This window comes from Saccostrea echinata, unplaced genomic scaffold (genome assembly GCF_033153115.1).
Source record: "Saccostrea echinata isolate AGI-Se365-2 ecotype Australia unplaced genomic scaffold, CSIRO_AGI_Sech_v1 ptg000012l, whole genome shotgun sequence".
Classification (NCBI taxonomy): Eukaryota; Metazoa; Mollusca; class Bivalvia; order Ostreida; family Ostreidae; genus Saccostrea; species Saccostrea echinata.
In genome coordinates this window covers 7,385,644-7,402,224 of record NW_026889761.1, presented here as the reverse complement: position 1 = coordinate 7,402,224, position 16,581 = coordinate 7,385,644, and the positions used below count along the sequence as shown (strand labels likewise).

Sequence of the window (16,581 nt, the reverse complement as noted above, 5' to 3'; positions counted from 1 at the left end):
TCTTTCAATCCACAAGAACAATTTGGATTCGTTAAAATATTACATCTGTATATGTAAATCATAATTTAAAATACAATTGTGTCTTAATCTTGTATGTAAAATGTTCATATACTTTTTGCTATATGATAAATACTTGGGAGGCTAATCATTATTATTGTTCAATTTTCTTTTTAAAAATTTCTTTAGAAGTTATTTCTCCTGTTTCGTTACTCAATGAATTCCATTTGCGAATAAAATCGGGGACAAATGATTTGTTGAATAATTCAAGCCTGCATATTGGAAAGGAATAATTATTAGTTTTATCTTAAAAAATTAAATTTTATAAAATTAATTTTAATTAATAATTACGACCATTGTAATTAGAAATAGTGTTTCTAACCATCGGTACAATATTTTTAAGTAATCAGGAGCGCGATTATTGTGGATTTTAAACATTGTTAGAAGTATGGCTTTGTCTCGTCTTATTACAAGAGGTTCCCAACCAGTTTCAACATACAATGAGTTTCTCGATGCGAATACAGAAAGACCTGTAACTATTCTTGCAGCGGTCAGTTTGAACTTTAAGTTTATCTATATCGGTCGACGAACAATCTGACTAAACTTCAGATGCATACTCGAGTTGTGGTCGAATAAAGAAAATGTAAAGTTTGGATAAAGTATCTCTAGACACAGAAAATTTAAGTTTCTTGAGAAAATTAAGTAACCTTATCGAAGAGCTTTAAAGTATTCGGAATGCTTGTATCTATGAATTACGAGATGATATATAAATTTTATTTATTAAATTATGATAAAAATGCATAATTTCTTATTACTACAACCTTGAGCTTGTGACTATACAGATCTTGAGGCTGTCACGTGATAGCATACCGCAGAGTTTGGGTTGTTTATAAACACCGGTAATACTCCTTAGGTTCAAATATTTATTAAGCATGGCAAAGGTAAGTCAGAGTATCTTTGTTTATATCGTGGTAAAGTTTTATATTCACATATTTCATGAGGTGTTTAACATTAAATGAAGTTAATAAGTCCTTACTTTCATATGTAGATCACTTTCGGACATATAAGATTGTATGTACATTAGACATAGATCTCATCTAGATCGAACGGCAAACCATTTAATAAAAAGCATATTTAATTTGTGGTCGCGGTGTAATGTTTTGACACATTTATGCATAGCGTTTTAAAAACTGCATTAATCATTATTTCTACAATTAAAACAGATGACCAATCACTGCCTTTCGGCCATTGTCCTTGTGTTTCTACCTGTATTAGTATTCGGCCAGGTAAGTTATTCACAGTCTTGTAGATCAGTCGTGTGATGTTTATATAAAAATCAAACACGTGGCCTTGAAAACACGTGGGGCGTCAGTTTGTTTTGTGCATGGAACGACTTTTAAACTGAGTTTAAAATTAATTTCACATGTGCGACTAGACAGGATCCGCTCCCCTTAATAGATATATTTGTATATCTCGACTGCTGGATTTTTTTTTCATGAACTAATCTTTTGGTTCTCAAAACGAAGTGTTCAATATAAAAAGATATAACATAACAGTGCAAAGAAAAAAAAGTGGTAAAGAATCATAATCGTGGTGTCGTAAGACAAGAATTTTTAGTAACCTTGATATTCAGTTTTTAATAAAATATTTATTCTTATTTTGTGAGGGCGGAAAACAAATAAAAACAAATTCCTGGTCGGTGTGAAGGATCGTGGGATTGTATACAATGTGCTGATTGAGGGGGATGGGTGTAAACGAAGACCTATATTTAATATTACATAAATGGCATAATTGTCATCTCCCTCGGGAGATGACACATTAAGTTCGTTTTCCGGAAGTGAAGTCCTAGTGTAAGCTGCCATCGATAAGCTGGTGGTCTGGCAAATGACCTGACGATGACACCATTTCTAAATATAGAGATGTAAACAAAATTGAGCGTTCTGCCTTATTATTACAAAATGGTCCATCTTAAAGTAAAACTACACAGGGTTCATTAGGATAATAGAGGTTGGATTGCTGGGGTGGTGGTCTTCAAAATACACATAAACATTGTATCTAGGTTATTGCGTAAAAAGTTTTCCTATTTCCCTTGGACCATCAAAGAGTGGAATGATAGTCTCGGCGAATACACCTGACACCTTTAGGTCTCAGGTGATCATCTTCTAACCATAAGTAAGAAATATTATTAATATTAACCTTTTAAAGTTTTAATTTTTGGTCATATCATGCACACCAAATTTGCCATAATAATCAGCTTGTTGATTGTGGACAATACTTGGCAGAAGCAGAAACGATGGTCAGCGCGCGGGGATCAAAATACACAAAACATGGCATACTGAATGTATCAGCTAAGGCGTGGGTCCAAGATTTACTGAGGAAAGAAAACAGTGAAAACATTCACGTTAAATGCATATATATAATGGCAAAAACTTAACTTTTATATGTACTTACTGCCGTATATGAAAAATAAAACAGAACTTATTCAAAAAAATAAATTTCGAAGAAAAGAAATATTACCTAAAAGCACAATTTAAGCAGATGTCTCTGATTTAAGTAGCTCAGTGCTGCAGGCATTGGAATAAAAATAGTAAGGAATCATTATGAGTATTTTCTCGGATGTCTTCACTATTCTTTTTTTTCTTTAAAATTACTCCTGCGGAAAAGTTTTAGGAAAAACACAATTTTCTTGACCTGGCTCAGGTTTTTTAAGGATTAATAAATAAAGCAACTTATCAATTTAATTCTTTATGCAATTCTAATTTGCATTTTTTTGTTAATGGAAAAAAGTAAAAAAAAAAAAATCACTCCTCATATTCTTGAAATAAAGCCAAAATTATAAAATGTGTGTCTCGTGAAACAGCGTATAAAATCGATGTTGGTAGATTGAGGTTCTTTTCAGTGTGCCAATACTTAATTTTAAATGGTAACTTTTCAATTTTATAACCTTTCTATGCATGCTATTTTCCCACAAGCGTATACGTGTACATGTACTTATATTATATAAACATAATATAGCGTTAACACATGAATCTGCATATTGGCAGCAGAAGGATATGATGCAGGAGTGTCTCAATGTTTTCCTTGATATTCCCAGTGGCTCGATAGCCAAGTCACTTCGGAGGATACGTTTAAAATAAGGAAAATCTTTGGAAATTATAATTGAGGTTCGGATTAATTTAAGTTAGCGCTTTAAAACTGCTTTGCTGTTGTAGTAGGCGACTACAAACTAAAGTCAAAAGAAACGCTAAGGTTTTATCCAACTTCATACGGAACAATTGTTTTATATCTAATTTTTACGAATATTTCTCAGTGGTTAGATTTTTTTTACAGACATTGTACAAAAAATATTCAAAATGAATAAAGCATAATTACAACAAGTAAAATAATATAGGCATGTAGCAACAGGAGGGTCGTCCCCCTTCCATGTTTTTCCCAAACATTAAAAATATTCATTCAAAGGCGCGTCCTTGCCCCATCTTCCATCTTTTGTTGCAGTATGGTACGTCAAATCATCCCATGGGAATGTACTATAATACAAAATATGTTTGTTGGAAAAGTTTTAATCCTCCCTTTCAAGAAATGAAAATGTGGAGTTTGGACAGCCCCTTTTTCCCCTTGTCAAAGATTGTTCAGATAAGTCGTCGATTTCCCCCCCCCCCTTTTTTTCAAAAGCGATACTACTGCATGTAATAGCTGAAAAAATAATGTAACATTCCACTGTTTATTCTGTGACATTCATGAAGCCAAAGAGATGACATTTATGGCTTTCTGGAAAGCCAAACTTGTATTATTATTCTTTTTGACCGAAAATATATGTCAGTATCCTCAATAAACATTAGACATAAATATAAAAGGACATTAGCGAAAGTGGACATAAACGTCCGGGATTGCTCTCAGGTAATTATAACAATGACAATACTTCTCATAAAGCTATAAATTCTCATTAATAGAACACATGCACTGAAATCAAACGTAATAAGTAATAAAAAAAAAAGGTTTAAAGAAGTGTAGATTAACAATTATCCATAATATAAAAATTGATATGAGAAATTTAGAGTATAATTCAAACCCTACGAAGTTATTATTATTTTTTTTTTTTTACTTATTTTTGCTTTGTACTATGACCGATTTATTAAAAATGCTTTTATCTACTAGAAGGCAAGGTTACCTAGCACATCAAAAATTATGAATCTATATTATTTTTAAAACTACTTACACACTTGAATCGTATATCATATGTATATTATCAAAACAGAAAAGATCAGCTTTTGCCCAATTCAGATATGGACCTCTACCAATCCGTATCGAAACTAGACGTTTCCTTAATGAACAAATATGTGACTGACTCTGTACATGTATTGAAGATGAAAACAATTTTTTTTATATTGCGCTTTGTATAATATTCTAAGACAGAAATATTTTTATATAGTTTATCCTGAACATTTTCTTCATAATCAATATTTATTTGTTTCATTAATGTAAAAAGGTGAAAATAACGAACAGTAATCCATTACAAAAAAATCTATAAACAATACAAAAATGTGAAGAGGGCATAAATACGGACCCCTGAAATTTCGGAGGTGGGATGAGGTACCTCGGAAGAGAGGAGGAGTACATTCCCCTGTTGACTGGTCACACGCGCCATGAGCCCTGTTTATTGATCAGGTAGACGCAACTTTCCGCAGTCAAGTTCAGTATGGAAACAGAGGCCTAACAATTGGTATGGAGTCAGCCAAAATACGATCCAATGATAGATTATATTTGCTAACAAGGTCATTATGACGAGCATGGAATTTACGAAATGCCGACTTAAAACGAGGTTGTTGATATCCCTGTAACATCAACTTATCAGTGAGTAGCATGCCTCGTTTTAAGAATTGATCCTACTCAGAGCAAGTTCTTGTGTAGCGAATAAATTGGGAGACATAAACATCGTTAGCTGATGATAGATGAGTATTACTACATTAATTAGGAAAGTTGACGATACAAAAGCTGACGCCATAATTTATGATTACCCCTTACAAACTTCCAGATTTAAAAACTCTAACTACAACTTAGGGAAAAAACATCTCCAAAAGTAAATTTGTTTAAAAATTGTATATCAGAAATGCTATTCATTATTGTCCATAAGTAAATTTATATTTAGATATTCAAACGCATGTAGGAATTTTAAAAATTATCTAGTGACTTATAGGTCCTACGGGCCGAATGCAGATTGTTAATATTTATATTATTGTATCTTAAATGTCATGTATGCACAATATGTCGCTATATTAAACAATTACTTACTAACCTACTAACTAGCATTGAAAAGACGTTTTTTGTTTTGATCCAGATAATGGTAAACTCAGTGAATGTATAAGATACCTATACTTTCAACTTCAAGAATTATATGATAAAAAAATATGATGATTTTGAAATGATCATAAAGAAAGTTCAGGACTTTTGAGAAATGTACATTTCTTCTCCGATTTTTAAAAACGTTCAATATAGATGATTATAATGCTGGAGAAATTGAGAAATTTAGAATTGGTTATTAAATGCAAGCAAAAAGACGTACATAAAACTGGACTCTATTGGGAATTTTAAACCATATACATGTATAGAAGTAGTTTCTAACGAGGAGTGGATCCGTGTAAATGCAATATGTTTTTCTAGTTATTCTTATTTACAGACCAAGACGTGGTTATTTGCAGTAAGTGGAAATAGGCGACCCTGGAATTTCATGTAAGAATTATAGATATTAATTGTAAATGAAATTGGAGAAATAATTCAAAGAATTAGGATTTAACAACAACACCACCAATATCAGAATTACTCCTAAGACTTCACACTTTACTGAAAACAGTATCAGAACTTATGAAGCATCATATTATAAAATGGAAAGGAAAATTAAATGAATAGAGTCAAGCTTTAAATGATGGATTTCTTTTTTCAAGTGACAGCGATGGGGTGTTGAAAGGGGCGGATCTAGATCTGATACAGGCAGGTAATGCGGATTCTAGTCCATGAAAAATATCTGCTTCATATAAAATGTATATTTTACTAGTAATTATTCATTATTAATTATTAATAATTATTAAAATCCCCTGTGGTTACATCTGAGTAGCTATTTGATTTCAATAACCATAATTAATCAAGTTACATGCTTGATGATTCAACTTACTGTTTCCTTCTAGTATGTTCAATTGCCAACCAGAAATGCGCCACGACCTTAGCTCCTACAGAAGCCTGTGTGCAGACAATTCGTGGTCGGTTTTACCCAGGAGAAGGTAAAAGGTTAAAGTTTAGATAAAATATGCAAGAAGAGATAAAAGAAAATTATGTTGTTCAATTCCAATTTCTTGCATGTACAGTATTGTGCCATTAGTGATCGTCCAAAGTCGCGTGCATTGCGTATTTTTTATGTTTTAGCACAACTTTAGCTGCATACTAAAAATAAACAAAGGTACTGTTGTCGGTGAAAATGACGCTATTTTAAGAATGTCCTCATGACTATCACGTGACAAATTTACACGTCACAAATTCTCGTCTGCTGCGTATATATTGTCAATGTAAACAATATGGCTTCTGCTCGGAAAGAGTTAAGTAAAGATGTCAAAGAAGTGGTTGTTTCTTTGTATCAAGCGGGACTGAAACAGCAAGAAATATCTCGTAGATTGGGAATACCCCGAACAACAATAACATCGGTGATAGATCGTTTTCGGAAGCGAGGTTATATAGAAAATATACCAAGAAAAGGGAGACAAGCAAAACTGGATGACAGAGATGCACGACAGCTTTTGCGGTCAGTAAAAGAAAACAGAAAACGAAGTTTGTCCGATATCACTGCCATATTTAACCAACATAGAGCTTTTACTGTTTCAAAACGAACTGTGCAGAGAACTTTATATAAGCAGGGATATTTTAGGAGAATAGTAAGAAAACGAATCAGAATTCGTGAAGTCAATCGTAAAGCTCGGCTTTCTTGGTGCAGAGGCAACCGTTACAAAACTGTCGACAATTACTGGCAGAGAGTAATATTCAGTGATGAATGTAAAGTAGACATTGGATCTGATAGTCGCGTATTTATCTGGAGAAAGGTCGGCGAGGACTGGCTACCCTGTTGTTTATCGCAGCCTCCAACGCCTAAGTTCAGTTTGATGGTATGGGGATGTGTAACCTTTAATGGTGTAGGCACACTAACTGTCGTAGATGGCAATATAAATGCCCAAAAATATATTGATATCATTGATGAACACTTGTGGCCGGTTATTGTGCGTCATTTTCCTCAGAATAATTGCATCTTCCAAGACGATAATGCACCCATACATAGAGCCCGTTTAGTGCAAGAATTCAAGGTACAAAATAATATTCACTCTATGTTCTGGCCAGCTCAGAGTCCCGATTTAAACATTATAGAGAACGTATGGCTCAGAATCAAAAGAGAACTGAAAAATGGCGACAGAATTATCACCTCCAAAAATGAACTGGAGACAGCCATTAGACGAGTGTGGACAAATATCCCGGTTGACTACATTCAGTCTTTACAAGTCGATCCCCCGAAGAATACAAAGAGTATTACGATCAAAAGGCTACATAACAAAATACTAAGGTAAGAAAATGAATTATTTATTTTTTTATTCCAAGTTTTCCTAACCAGTCGAGTTGCGCAATAGCGGCGGCCATTTTGAATTTGGACGATCACTAATGGCACAATACTGTATTGACTAGCTCTCAGCACAAGCCAAGGGACATTGGAAGGTGAAATGTACTCTAAAATCAGGTTACTGGAAGAGGCCATCTTTAGTGATTAAACCAATTCAATTCCCCAAAAGAATTGAAAAAAACATCTCATTTAAAAATGTTATTCCTTATTGGATGTACCTGCATGAATGTCAATCTCCGAATGTATTTAATACCCTCATTTATGGTATATTACAAAATTCTAGAGAATATTGGAATTTTTGGCGTTTTTTTTTTTCAGAATAAATATGTATAAGGTACCGAGTTTGACTTTTTGAATTGAAATTCAACAACACATTTCTTTCTAATTGTCATAACTGTTATTGCATCACATGAATTAAGATATCAAATCCATAAATATTTTTAAAGGCCTGTTCATGCGACGAGCTTTACTCATATTGCAAATATGGAAATTTGATATGTCTAATCATACTCACGTAAGCATATCTTGCTGTATAAACGCTATGGCATATATGCAAAAAATACTCATGCAATCAAATTTACACCTGCCCAGGGTCAGGCGCAAATCTGTTTACACATATGCAAAAGTAAATATTGTGTGCTAAGAGGCTCATCTGTAATGTTTCTTGAAGAAGATACACGTAGCTTTTCACTAAATCTTCTACAGATGAAACGATTGGTCTCTTTCTTCATTCTTGAATTTTGCAACCATTTTTCTTTCTTTCTTTTTTTTTCTTAAAAAAATCATTTTGGAAGAGTGCTTGATTGTGGTTTTCTTCTAATTTTGCACTCAATGAAGAACCATTCCGTAGTCACATTGCTAAATACATGTATATATAAAAGAATTCCCTTCTCCAATATGGAGGCATTTTTATGAAAATAATGACAAATTACTTATAGAATAGAAGATTGCATATTGATGTACTTACAGTATATAAAATCACACGAGAACGTTTACTTCTGCCAACAGTAGCAAATTTGCTCATGAATAAATATATTCATGAGTAAATTTCTCGCCGTATGAATAAGGTATTAGATATCTGATGATAAGCAAATAAGAGAACATCTAAGTCTTAAAATTGTCAATGACACCTTTTTACACATTAAAACGTGCTTTCACTATCTACACTAGGTCTGATGGAGCGATGGTTCGATGCCTGTACCGGATATGTGAGTTCAGTGGACCGTGTCAATGCGTTACAGTTTACTAATGCAATACGGACCACCACCTCAACATTCACGGTTCTGAAGGGAAATCCTAAAAAGTTTGATCCACAGAATTTAAAGAATGCTGTGATAGGTAAGTAGATCATTTATACAAATTCTTATTTCTATATGAAGTTTCAATAAAAACATAAGGAGGGTATGTATAATTTTCGTAAACATACATTAGATATTATCTTACTTTTTTCATTCCAGTATGAATCAAAATTCTTATAGCGGTCAATAAAGTAAGAATTCTGAAGACTCTATAAGCAAATTTGTTTGACTGTTTGTAAAGTCAAGTTTAAAAAAAAAACGCTAGGACAACCTTGCCATTTGTCAGGGAGGAAAACATATATAAGTATAATCTCTAGAATATGCGATGTTTTCTGTCTACATGATCAAAATATAGGGCTCACGGCGGGTGTGACCGGTGAACAGGGGAGGCTAACTTCGCCATGGTACCCGAAGCCACTACTGGGATTTAAAGGGGTCCATGTTAATGCCCTGTTCACAGACTTGTAATGTTTGTAGTTTTAATGAAATCGATCACTGTTCCTTATCTTCACCACTTTGCATTTTCATGCATCAAATTAAAATTTGCAACATAATCAAAGTTACTGTAATATTTATCAAATATTTACATCTTCTGAATATTATCTCCTTTATTACGAAAGAAAACCACGGTCGTTTATCAAGAGATTTCATGAGCAGCGGCTCCTCCATCAACATGCAATGTCGTTACATATTTAAAACCACTACATTTAGGGTACTTATTCCTACATTTATAAGTATTTATACTGATGTAAACAAAACTGACCTTTTTGTTAGTATGTAAATGAATGTTGCAGCTATTGCAGATAAAAATTACATGACACCGCTGTAAGCGAGGTCTATATTTTTTCTTCAAAAGCAAAAGGATTTACAGAGGACTGTGTTTTCTGAATTCTTTTGGTACAATTTGATAATTTTTCTAATTTTAGTACACTTGAATGGAGCTTTTACAAATGAACAGTGTACAATTAGGATTGGCTTAGGAAAGCCGAAGCAAGTCATAGTAGCTTCTGGAATAGTAGAGGCAAAAGAACTCCTTCTTAATCAAACTGTAAGTATTTTAAAAATGAATAAGGCATTTTCTTAAATATGTTAAAGATATTCAAATGTGAAATGCTTGTTAGTTTTTAAAAATTGGCTAAGAATTTAATGGAAGACAAAATTTCATAGCTTTGTTTTAGTTCTTTTTTTTTCTTTTTTTTTTTTTTTTCTTTTTTTTTTTTCTTTTTTTTTTTAATTTTAAGTATCAGAATTCAATACAAGTTAACCAAAACTGGCATGAATTTTGAAATTATAAACTGATAAATGTCAAAAGTACTTCAATATACAATGAAAAAAAAAAATCGTGGCGTTTTGTCAAATTATCAGATGAGAAAAGAAAAGGTGCTTCTTTGAATAAATAACTCTTGAATATCACATGTTCCAGGCGGATGCGTTATTCTCCCCTCGTACAAACTTTAATGATCTGGAGGTTCTACCTGGACGGTACAGGTGTGACATCAGCGGAGTAGGTATGATGGTGAGGAAAGACAGTGACCTCCCCTCGTGGTGGAACACAGCATTCGAAGAGTATTATTTGTCAGGTGCATACAACAATGCATGTGACCAGATCAACCAAAAATATGGAGGTATTTCTTTCGTTATTATATTTTATGCCAACTTTAATCATGGCTTTTAAACTTTGAATACTATGCATTTAAAATGAAATAATAATGAATTATTTATATCTACAAAAACTTTGAGTGGACATAAGTTTGTCAATAAGGTAATATTATCAAATATCACTAAATAATTTATACACAATACAATTCATTTATGTAATTTTTTTGCCTTTTTTAGACAAACAGAGCTAAGGGCTCATGAGTTTTTCTGATCACATGTTGTTTTGCGTTCGTCTGTCTGCCATCTGTAACCATTTTAACGTTGTTATCTTCGAATTCTTCTCAACAATCAATGGGTCAATTTCCACCAAACTTGTTGCAAAGCATTTTTGAGTAATGGGGATCTCTGGACCAGAGACCTCTATTCAAGTTTGTTCAAATTATGGCTCATGTAATTTCTAACGAAGTTTGACTTTGGAATATTTATAAATTTTCAAGAAAAATATCTTTCTCTGTAGAACAGCATGGTCATGATCAGTTACATTGTATATGAATATGAAAGTATCCTATGGTAGGTGTAGTTTCAATTTTGTTGAAATCATGGCCCCAAGAAGGTAGGATGCGGTCACATATCAGGATTGAAAGTTAAACATGGGAATATTTAAAAAGTAATCAAAATCTTCCTATTTAGGAACAGAGGGACCATGGTTAGCAATATTAAAATGCTCAGGTAGTGCAGGTTTGTTCAAATATGGCCCCAAGGAAAACAATAGGCGACAATAGAGATATATATTTTACATGGAGATAAATAAGATACATATGTTTTTTTTTTTTGTAAAGAAAAACAGAACCACGACCAATGACATTAATATTTAACCGTTCTCAAGCGATGAAGATTTAGTTTTGTTCAAATCATGCCTCTCAGGGGAAAAGTAGAGATGCAATAAATTAAGGATAAAAAAAAGTTTATATAGGTATATATATATGTAAAATGTTTTACAGAATCATTTTCAAGAAAGCAGGGGCCATGATTAGGGATATTGAAATACAAGAATTCTTTCTGAAGTGGTTTGAATTCGGTTTTGTTCAAATAATGGCCTCAAAGATAGGGTGAGAACACAATAAAAGATAAAAGTTTTAAATATAAATGCAGGCCCGTAGGAAGCGATTTCAGTTTGAGGGGCACAGCCATAAATGTTTAGTTGAGGGGGCAGTATCAAACAAATTTCCTTGACAAGCAAAAAAAAAAAAAGTCATCAGACGTTTTTATTGTGGGGGTACAAGCATATAGCAGCTATGTTGCTATGTTTTCTATAGTAATCTATATATCGGCAAAATTATTGGGGGCACCCCCCCCCGTCCCCGGTTCCTACGGCCATGAAATATACAGGATAATATATAAAATCCTCTCTTCAAGAACAATAGCGACACAATTTGGAATATCGAATAGTGTAGATCCATGTTTGCTCAAATGATGGACTATGGGATAGGATAGGGGTCATAATGTGGGATTTATGTCTTAAAAGGAAATTGAAAAAGTAAAATGGAAGTAATAGAGGGCCACGATAAAAAAAATTTTATTAACAAAGTTAAGAGTCATACGAATTATTTAAAAAAAAAAATCCTCAGAAGATATTACTAGTGATTCAGGTTACATAATTTCATTACCCCCTGGAGCTAGATAGAGGAAAGAGATTTTCATATGAATAGTATTGAAAAATTTTCAAAACGTTTTGATTAACAGGAAGGCCATGATGCTTAGGAGAGCGATGCCCATAGTTAAATGGTAAACATGGGTGTTAAATGTACATTGTCAATTGAGGCAGAATTTATAAAAAAAGACATGATATTAAAAACATTCGAAGGATTTTTGACACTGCGATGGCTAACTGAATTGAAATAGAAAAATATTTGTTGACTAATTATTAAAAGCAATCGTTTGCCTTCTAACACGTTTTCTCTTGTATACATTCACTTTAACTCTTTTAAGATATTCTGGACCAAGGTTATAACATAAAAAGGCCGATTCATTCCATTCAATTATTGGCGTAAGGTTTCCTGTAGAACTGCTTTCCTATAGGACTGCTAGAAGATTGTTATAAGCATAAACTTATATATTAGAGAGGTTTAGCAATGTTCACTTGAACGTGTTCTAATACGCATAGACGTGTAAACTACAAATTAGGATAACAAGTACACGTTTACATTATTTTTATTGTTTAGCAAAGGATACATGTACTTAAATGTAGAAGTCCTTATCAAAAAAAAAACCTTTAGAAAGGACACGAAATGCATTATGTATATCACTGTTCTTATGAATAAATGCATATATTTATAAGAAATAGTTCTAAAAGAGCTCATAATTTTAATCCGACAAAGCCTATATTTAAAATCTAGATGTTGTGTATTTAACACTCTGTATAATTTTTTTTTCATTCATAGACACTTAGTTCTTGATATCAGATATTTGAATAAAATCTCCAGGTTTTAGAAAAACAAACAATTTTATTGAAATCAACAGTGGATAAGGAAACATAAGCTACAAGTTTGGACTTAATCGTACTTGGATTTTTATACATAAGTGGATACGTGAAGATATTTGTCAGTAGAAAAACAGGTGACGTAATGCACGGATTTCAGGGGAACACGTACGTGTTGGTTTGCTAAATAAACCTCTCTATAATTTGCAACTTATAAAGCCTCTCAGTTGAATCGATACGCAAAAGCATGCTCTATGTATGAACAATTTCTAAAACGAGGCAAGCTTTTGACAAACGAGTTGATGAAACAAGGATATCGACAGTCTCGTTTGGAGTCATCATTTCGCAAGTTCTCTTTTCGATGTAATGATCTTTTCAGCAAATACAAGCTTTCATTAAGGCAAATTCTGAATGACGTTTTTTCATTCTAATTGTTAGGCCGTTAGAATTGTCTACGTATTTTCCCTTTTCCCATGACAAGGAGCACACGGCGTGTATGACCGGTTGACAGGGGATGCTAACTCCTCCATGGCACCTGATCCCACCTCTGATGTTTTAGAGGTCCGTGTTTGCTCTGCTCCTGATCTGTATTGTTTGAATGGACTTTGAGCTTGAATACTGTTCGTTATGTCCATATATTTCCTTCAACACGATAAAGACACAGACCATATTTTATTCAAAAACTATAAAAGGATATCAAGTAATTTGAAAAGTGTTTCAACATGTTAAAAATGCATAGTCGCCCGTGTAAAACAGTGGTTACAGAGTTTGCTCTAGAGTAGCGGAGTGAAGAGTTGATCCATACTTTTCAGATTCGAATCCCACTGCCAGTAGTGGAGACCGGTCATTCGGATGAGACCATATATACTGAGGTCCCGTGAACGTGCAGTGCCACTATTACTAGTCATGAGAGAGAGAGAGAGAGAGAGAGAGAGAGAGAGAGAGAGAGAGAGAGAGAGAGAGACTAACATTCAACTTAAAAAAATCGTTGGGTTATGACTTGTGTTCTCTTTTTGTAGGATTTCCTGTAAAGAATTGCTTACCTCGACCACCTGCAGGAAAACAGCGAGTTGGAAGCACCGGAAGTGGCCAAATTAAAAAGAGAAAGAACCATTTCGTAGTATATTTCCGTCGTAATAATAAGTAGAGTTAGTATAAAATAAAATAAACGAAATAAAAAGAGAAGACAATTTTCAAGCAAAACATGTCAAAGCTTCACGCTGGACGGTGATTTAAGATACTCATGTTGTTAAAAATTATTTTTGTCTTTTGATATTATAAGTGGAAAGTATGGGCACGTAAACGTGCTAATTGCATAATTTGCAAATAATATCAAAGAAGAGTGCGCTTTCATGATTAACATTTACACTTTAAAAGAAATATTTAAGGCCCATTCTGCATAAAACTGATATAAATACGATTTCTTTTATAAACTAGTGTGTTAATAATTTATCGAAATTTTAAAGATATATGAAATGACTTTTTTTTTTGGTTGTCTTGAATATTTTAAAATATGTATTTACATTTCTATGACCTGGAAAAAAGATCCATATATGTTTATTTATAATACGGTGATCTCGTACATTATTTATTGTGTTATCATTCTTTTTCAGGGGATCATACTTCTTGCAATTCTTGTTCTCTTGTAAAGAAAAAAACCTTGATTGGATTCTTTTTGTTTGTTTGTCGTGTTAATTTTAGTAGTAACTTCAGCTTCCAGTTTTATCAAACAACAATGTTGATTGCCATCATTTTAAATTATGAATCTCCCTTTTAAACATTTTACATATGTTTAAAGAAAATATTTGAACCATGTAGAAATATTTCACCAGAAAAATTAAATTTAATTTGTTGTCATAATGGAAATAAAAATGCACAAATTACAGGATGAATATTTGTGATTGTGAATGACTTATCATTATAATAAAAACAAATCATTATAAATAAGAATCTGATAACTTTATCAAATTCATCAATTCTTAAATTATCAGCTAATATACTGTATATCTCTTCCTATAGTTTGAACAAAATATTTGTGGTGAATGGCATAACTGCTAAGTATGATAGATTTAAGAAAAGTTTTTCTGATTTTATTTTCAAATTAGTTGTAGTTATACAACTTTTTCTATTTGCATCAGCACTAACTTCAAGTATCGCATCAAAACTAAGTCAAAATCCAAAGATTTGTAAACTCTATTGATTCGACGTCTCAAAACATTTTTTTTTAAATGCAAGAATCGCTACAAATCCTAGATTAAAATATACTTCTTTATATTGATTTTTATATTCTATTTATGCTTGAGCTTTTGTCAAAGTCTTTGACTAGCTTCAAGTCTTTTGTGACAGCATGTTTTAAGGACACTTCCTGTCAGTGAAAATTTCAGTTTGATTTTTAAGTTACTTGCTTCAATCAGTGATTAGATTAATTACCATCATGCTTTAAATCATATTTATAAAAACATATGCATACATGTTAATTTCTTGCCTAGCAGAGAAGGATAAAGTGAAATGGTACAAAACTTCGCACTTGAAAATGTTCAGTAAGTGAAAGCAACATTGTTATTAGATGGATCCGTATGCCATATTTTCAAATGAGAATTTTTAAATGCTTTGATTTACACACACCATTTTGCAATGAATAATCGGCATCAATTTTTCTAAGAGCGACACTATTTGAAAGCAAGGATTAATTTTAAAATTCTTGATATATATCAGACTTTTGTGGATGGAACTTTACGCATATTAGTGAATGGAATGAAAAAGTGGAATAAAAAGGATTTCAATCGTCATAGGGCACAAAAATGTTCAAATCAGTTTGAGTTTAGAGTTTGATTGTTTGTATAAATATATACACACCAATATATATCACACTAAACTTAAAAAAAATCCTTATATTTGCATTGTACATGTTCAAGAGCACCAAAAGTATACTCTGTGTTGGAATTATTTGCTGCCATATATAGTTACATTTTTATTAACGTGTCTATATCTATTGTGACTTCACTTTAGCGCGAGTTTCTACGTGCATATTATACACAAATATGGCATTCACGATCGATTTCACAGTTTGTCTAATAAAAAAAGCACAGCAAATGTTAATTTATAAGATTAATATTTAGGATTTAGAATCATATTTGTTTTTTAAAAGAATTGAACCCGAGCCTCCCAATCACGAACGCTTCAGCAGAGTTATTTCAATGGTAATATTGATTTATTTATACAACGATACAATATTACAGGTGCTGGTAGCATATATCTTCATTCATACACACGCAAACTCTACACAGTTAAGGCTACGTACTTTGTAAGTACGTACTGGTCCCTGGTGACAAAGCAGGTAACAACATTGTCTTTTTTTGTAAGGCTGATTATATTAAATGTATTTTAGAGGAACTTGGATTTAGTTCTACAAGGGGTAATCCAACTTTTACTCATAGTTCCCTTTCTAAGGAAGATATTCTTCAAAACAACCAAAATTAATTTGAATTACCATATCTATATTGGATTCCGAAACTTCATAAAAATCCTTACAAACAAAGATACATAGCGGGTTCCAGTAA

At 32.6% G+C, this 16,581-nt stretch overlaps 1 protein-coding gene across 2 annotated transcripts; it reads left to right on the top strand.

Moving 5' to 3' along the window:
- Positions 1 to 914: 914 nt before the first annotated feature.
- Positions 915 to 14,871, top strand: LOC133185884 (uncharacterized). 2 transcript variants are annotated; one of them, XM_061321175.1, is made up of 10 exons: positions 915 to 938; positions 1,221 to 1,283; positions 5,672 to 5,724; positions 5,937 to 5,986; positions 6,177 to 6,269; positions 8,816 to 8,983; positions 9,870 to 9,991; positions 10,367 to 10,568; positions 14,041 to 14,169; positions 14,635 to 14,871. In XM_061321175.1, the coding sequence occupies exons 1-9, from the start codon at positions 930 to 932 to the stop codon at positions 14,166 to 14,168; spliced, it is 888 nt and encodes a 295-aa protein (XP_061177159.1). In that variant the 5' UTR covers positions 915 to 929; the 3' UTR covers position 14,169; positions 14,635 to 14,871. The 2 variants fall into 2 exon arrangements, with proteins under 2 accessions (XP_061177159.1, XP_061177158.1); XM_061321174.1 differs by lacking the exon at positions 14,635 to 14,871 and having other exon boundaries at positions 14,041 to 14,532.
- Positions 14,872 to 16,581: the final 1,710 nt, after the last annotated feature.